At 46.0% G+C, this 6,472-nt stretch overlaps 1 protein-coding gene across 1 annotated transcript; it reads right to left on the reverse strand.

Annotated features, from left to right (window-relative positions):
- Window positions 1–2,909: 2,909 nt before the first annotated feature.
- Window positions 2,910–6,226, reverse strand: si:dkeyp-92c9.2 (uncharacterized protein LOC571482 homolog). The gene is made up of 2 exons (XM_068333902.1): window positions 5,786–6,226; window positions 2,910–5,113 (listed from the first exon to the last, which is right to left on the reverse strand). Exon 2 carries the CDS (start codon window positions 4,991–4,993, stop codon window positions 3,995–3,997), a length of 999 nt encoding a protein of 332 aa, XP_068190003.1. The 5' UTR covers window positions 4,994–5,113; window positions 5,786–6,226; the 3' UTR covers window positions 2,910–3,994.
- Window positions 6,227–6,472: the final 246 nt, after the last annotated feature.

The raw sequence follows: 6,472 nt of genomic DNA on the forward strand, positions 1-6,472 counted from the left end.
AAAAAAAAGAGAGTTTAAACTACCTGGCTGGCATGCATGCTACTACACATCAAGACTATTTAGTTTTTGTTCTTTTTTTGATTCTTAGCTGGTTTTTGCAACACACTCACATATTTACATCATCAGTCTGAGGTGCAACATTAAAATATCCCACCAACCAAAATCAACAACAGCAGCATACGGAAATAACACAACTCACAGAGCTGTGGTGATTCAAAGGAAATCTGGTGATATATGTTATTTTTCTAATTGTCAGCAAAAGAGCACAAGTGATTAATGACTGTTGTTAGCTTGGTACATTTGGTTCATCTGAGCCATAGAACTCTGTTTCTGTCTCAGAGCTATTAATATCACATCATCGAGCCACATTGTTGTACTGGATAACGTGTTTCTTCACGTGGGCACTTTATTTCATTTCATTTGCAGCCTCACAGTCAAAATAATCCCAAACAAATGCTGTCTTTACTCCTCTTTGAGTAATATTTTCTAAAAATTTCGACTCATATTTTAAGAGAAGTATATAAAAAATACGCTTATGATTTGTTTTTGTAGATGTATGTAATTAGGACATTGGAGTACTGCCATATGGTGGTATGTAATGACAATAAGAAAAATATAAAATAGCACTAGACATATCTGCTAAATCTTTTATTACAGCCACCCTTAGCCCATCTGTAGTGTAAAGCAGAGTTGTCCCGATGAAGGTCCCATCCACAGAGAAAAGTCCAGTTTGTAAAGTTTGTAGTTAGAGTAAAAGTCCTGAAGTGGTCACAGAAATTATGTGTCCTGGTTGCCCCCAGTCAGAGAGCTCAGGGTCGCTGAGGGGTTTGATTGGACGAGAAGAATTAAAGCTGCATTTGAGATGAGTTAATTGGTTTGGAAACCACAAAGTCATTGGAGGAACAGCTACATGATCCAGTTCAGCAAAGGCTTGGCAAAGAAGCCCTGAAAGAGGGGACGTGTGTTTTCTCGGTCATGACCAAATGATGTCATACACATCAAATTTCCACAAAACTTAATTAGGCTTAAATCACCATGGTTCCTGTGTCCTTGCCGTGAAGGAGCATAAAAATAAAAGGGTCAAAACATACTGCGAATAGAAGCTCCGAGCAAATTATTCCTTCTTTATTGCCAATGTCAGGCCAAGACTTAATATTACCATAATCTGAACATGCTGCACTGTGTCTCCTGATTTAATTCACTTCCAGGAGATGGTCCGTGAACGCAGATGCTGCCCTTAAATCTGACCCACATTCGCACAAAACACAACCAACCCCATGCCAACAAACAGTTCCATTCTGTCCTTCCTGGTTTTGACAATGGCTGGCGGGTGTGGGGTGTCAAATCTAATGAAACAGTCAGGGAACAACAGCTGAGTGTGTGTAGGAATGAGGGGCAGAGGGGGAAAGAGGCAAAGAGGGAGGGGGCTTGAGTCAAAACACAAGTGTCCTTGTCGAAGCTGAGGCTGGAGAGAGAGCTGCGCCGACTGCAACAACCGCCCAAAATGGCTGCCAGTCAAAGCTCCAGGGAGGCAGGCTTGACTTCAATAAGCCTGGGTGAGCTGCAGCAGGCAGCAGGGCTGAGCCCGGGGCCTCTGAGGCCTCCGTCTTTATAGAGCAGGATTTAAAAACCTGAGCTGAGGGCCAAAACTATATGAGAAGTGTGACACCGAATCTCATCGGATTCAGAACCGTTTACTTATTTCTCCACGTTTTCATCACTCGCTCCCTCTCTCTATTTGATTGGGTGGGAGGATTAGGACTGGATTACCCAGGAAGGGGATGTGAACCAGAGTGTTTGTTTGCACACAAGGACGCACACATCACGATGCTGAGGTTTGCCGAAGCAACTGCCCCCTTTGGCGGAAAGAAAATGTCTATTTTTGAAGTTATCCAAAACTGACAAAGTTGGGCCAACTTTATTCACCTTATTATCTGAGCTTGCATTATTTGATGGGGCATCAGAGTGGTGCTATCGGAGTGTAGCATCCAAAATCCAGTAGTAACCAGTGAGACTCCCTCGACACATGCTTCTGAAAAAATAATGCTTATTGAGAGTGACAGTGATACCAAGTTAGATTTAGGTTGTTGCCACCTGTTAATGGGTGGAACACATCCTGGTGGAAGTCATACATCCATGTTTTAATGTTTGCTGGACTGGAGAGGTGGTTCTAGAGGGTGTGGCAAGATTTTGAAATTCATCTGGGTAAGCGGATGAAAATGAACAAACAAACAAACCAAACAACCACGGAACAATTTCAAAAATTACTTTTTTGTTCAGATACCAGTATGTCAAATACAAAAAAGGAAGAAATATTTTGTTACATGTCTCATTTTAAGGGGCCACAAGTCAAAAGAGAAAAAATATAAAAATAAAAATCTCTTCCTGATGCTGCAGCGATAAGAGGTGAGAACTTTAAGATTTATAATCCATCTGAAAGATATTAAATCTCATTTGCTTAAAAAAATAAAAAGCTTAAACAGAAAAGAACAAAGCAGACTTTAAAATATCTGTTCAAGCACAAAGGGACAATTCACATGAATAATTTAGTGAGGACATCAGTTGAGGGACATGAGAGAAAACAACCGTCTTGATGGCAGATGAGGATGTGAAACTGATTTGTGAGAAAGTGGAGCAAATTCAGGAGCAATAACAAAAAAACCTACAACCGCAATTCTGCTCCTGTATCATTCCTCTCTCAGAAAGCTTTACCGCCTTGACAATGAACCCTGAGCTGCACACGTGTGTCTTACTTGTGCACGGGGAGGGGGGGTATAACACATGTCAAGGCATTTAGCCGTGCCCGTGTTTCCGTACAAATATTGTGTTTTAAAGTCCAGGCGAATGGAGCCCGGTCTGGATTAGCCACAGAAACTCTACAGGACTGCCGACTGGACCAGAAAAAGAGGGGGTGGGGGGTGGGGGGGTGGGGAGGGCAGAGGTTGACAGAGGGGAGGGCCTGCAGTAATCTGCTAATCTCATTAATACCACGGCCGTGGGTGCCCTGTCAACAAGATGCAGAGAACAAAGGATGGAGTAAACAGCTGATGACCCTGGCTGCTATCCACTGGACGATACCTACACACACACACACACACACACACACACACACACACACACACACACACACACACACACACACACACACACACACACACACGCACACACACACAGCCGTGCACACTCTCACACACAACTCATCAATCTCAGGAGAAAACTCTTCCGAGATGAGATAAATCCACTAGGAGGACTGAGTGGGTACGAGGAAAAAATAGCAACTGTCCCTCAGGCCAGACGACTCAAAAGGCTCCAGTAAACACTGCCTGTTGGTTTTGCTTTAGTGATTTCACGGCGCTCAGCAGGACCAGCAGAACCACACAGGACCTCTCAGCTGTTCCCATCAGTCTGACTCACTTTTCACTGCTGGCACATGGGGCTTAGCCAGCAGTGGATGTCAGGATGTCTCCTTGTGTCGTTCTGGAAAATAAAACTTGGCTGAGGTGGATTATATTGTCTCTGCCACTTCTCATACTCCACACCGACGTCTGGAATGCAACCAGGGAAAAATCACTGACGACCTGGTTTGTGTTGACGGTTTTGTCTCGGATCACATTCACGTAGGAGGTTGATGATGCTGGGGCACCTGGCTGTGCAGATCCAGGTGGCAGCTGGGACAACATAGGTTCAGATAGGACAACAAATGACCATTCAATTCAAGTACACTCAGGAAAAGAAATGATGACGGCCCACCGTTAGTCAATTATCAGAGAAAATCTTGGAGAAAAAAAGTCCTTAGCTCAGTCTGTGGGGGGAATGGGAAATGGTCACAAATACAGACGGAATGATAAAATCTGTCCTCTTAACTTAGTTGAGATAGACCTTTGTTACTCCTGTAGGGCAGCAGGGTAACAGAAAGGGAATTTGAAACTAATCTTTATGTGCGTGAGTGTACAAAAAGGCATGCGGCAGCAACGAAGTGTGCCCAAACTTCCTCTCACCGATCCAGCAAGCGACTATAGTCCTGGGGGACGCAGCTGCCTTCACTCTTTAGTTCAGCAAACACTTGCGTGAAAAAGTGTGGATCTGCATTGATACGGAGCATCTTGGAGCTGGTGGCATCAATGATGGCGAGGCAACGGTCCCAGAAGGCCTCCTTACCTGCCTCAACCAGGAAGGGCTTTAGTGGGTATGAGATCTCATTTCCCATGTAGGAGTAGGAAAGGTAAAGGCAAGTTAGCAGGATGGCCTGCAGCTCATGTTCAGACGCCACCAGGTCACCGTCCACAACATCTCGGCACAGCATGTAGACGAAGACCACGTTGGCAGGTGTGACGAAGGCCTGGTCCTGCCAGCCCTGCAGCAGCAGCGAGCGGTCCACGGCCCGCAACCAGAGCACCGGGTCGGCCGGGGATAGATGCTTTAGGCGGTAGCAGCGACAGCACAAGAACTCCCCTAAGCAGCGCAGGAGCTCACTGGTGGAGGCCTGGACAATGACCCGCTTTGGGGATGTCACTGTCACCTGGGGAACTTTTCTTACAGAAGAAACCTGTTGGGACTTGCTGTAGCCAAAACCATGACCCTGGCCCAACCCTTGACCCAAGCCGAGGCCATAGCTGAACCCCATTCCCAGTCCTGTAGGGCCCTCGTAGCTGGACAGGTTGGCACACGACAAAGACTTCTTTGCATTCTCTCGGTTGAGATGAAACACGGGATCTTTTTGGTAGATGTTGATGCTGTTGTTGTTGAGGGGGTCCCTGAGGACCACAGGACCACAGGACCCTTTCTTGGAGTTGCCTTTCTTTTTTGTAGAGGCCACCAGTCGTTTCCAAGTGAGCGCAGGGAGGAAAATGGACTGGCCCCTCTTCAGCCCGCGGTCTTTCTGGCTGTTAAGAGAGCGGCTGCTGAGACTCGGGTAGTGGCTGAGAGAGCCTGGTCTGTTGTCATAGTAGCCTGATTTCCGAGAGCCGGGAGACAGTGATAGTACAGTGCCCATGGTGAGTCAGTTCTCCAGAGATTACACTGCCTTACTGCTATTGGAGAGAGGGGATGCGTCTGAGCCAAAGCCTCCCCTTATACGTTGGTATCCTGGAGAGGTAGACTCTCAACGGGGAAACTGCATGAAGAGACGAGAGGAGATGAGCTGAGCAGTACGCAGTTTAAGTGACTGTGACTGCAGAAACATTACCCTTAAGAAAACAAAAGAGGTGCAATAATAATGAAACTTTGAATACATAGGGACCAAATACTGTCCAAGGCAACCTCCTGACAACAATCTCTTGACTCCTGCTGTGCCGTCAACGTCATCACAAACCCAACTAGGTTTATGTTAAATCATAATGAGAAGAGCATCAATGTTTACAGCAAAAAAGGCTTTTTTTTAAGGTTGAAATAATCTAAATTTATGACAATATACAGTCATGTGAATATTTCTACATAAACAGCAACTCAACTGAGGAACAAAAATGACAAAGCCGTTAAAATGACAAAGCCGTCACAGCCGTGTGGAGAAATGGACTCTTAGCTCTGCTATTTAATGGACTCAGCGTTAAACATCACATTATTTTCTGACACCTGTGATGTCTACAGGATGTGAAACTATCAAAATGACTGTTAATGATTAAATGCATGACCCAAGAACATCTACATTATTTCCTAATATCTATCCAAACTAATGAAAAAATAATATAGCTCAGGTAAATCATATAATTGCTTAATTTAGTTTAAAAATATAACAACTGTAGACAAATAGACTTTAATCCTAACTTTCAATCTCACTGATACTCACCTGTGTGGGAGAGATGTCCGGATACGAGATGACCGTGTGTCTTGCCGCAGTCCTCCCAGATGCAACTAAATGAGCGCAATAAATGCGCTATTTATGCAGACTGTGCCGACGACTCTATCCGCAATATTAGAAGCAGAAAGTCACTCCTGCAGGACTTCTGACCTGTGGAACAACACGTCGGTCCTCGCCAGGCGCGGTGCAGGTGTCATCCTCCGCTGCACCTCAGACCCAGACGAGAATGATGATTGACTGTATGGAGATTAGTTCTCTGTTTATGTGCCTCTGAATATCCAAATGATCACAGCCGTCGGAGTCAATCCAATGCATTCCATCTCTCCGAGATCACAGGGCTGACTCTCGTCTGACTTCTCCGAGTTCCGTCTCAGGTATCCGGTGCCGCTGCGCGTCCGAACGCTGAGCGTCAGCCGCCGACTGACCGGTGCGCGCTCTCCGCACGCAGGGAAGGCGAGCAGCCAGGGGAGCGCACCGAGCGGCTCGTCACACCGACACGCTGACTCCTCCCTGACTGGGCTGAGCTGGCTCACACACACACACACACACACACACACACACACACACACACACACACACACACACACACACACACACACACACACACACACACACACACACACACACACACACACACACACACACACACACACACACACACACACACACTTCACA

The sequence above is a fragment of the Antennarius striatus genome, chromosome 14 (genome assembly GCF_040054535.1).
Source record: "Antennarius striatus isolate MH-2024 chromosome 14, ASM4005453v1, whole genome shotgun sequence".
Taxonomy (NCBI): domain Eukaryota; kingdom Metazoa; phylum Chordata; class Actinopteri; order Lophiiformes; family Antennariidae; genus Antennarius; species Antennarius striatus.

Bases quoted from the DNA above. Each gene is read 5' to 3' on its own strand.
- si:dkeyp-92c9.2 (XM_068333902.1), bottom strand. From the start codon at position 4,993: ATGGGCACTGTACTATCACTGTCTCCCGGCTCTCGGAAATCAGGCTAC.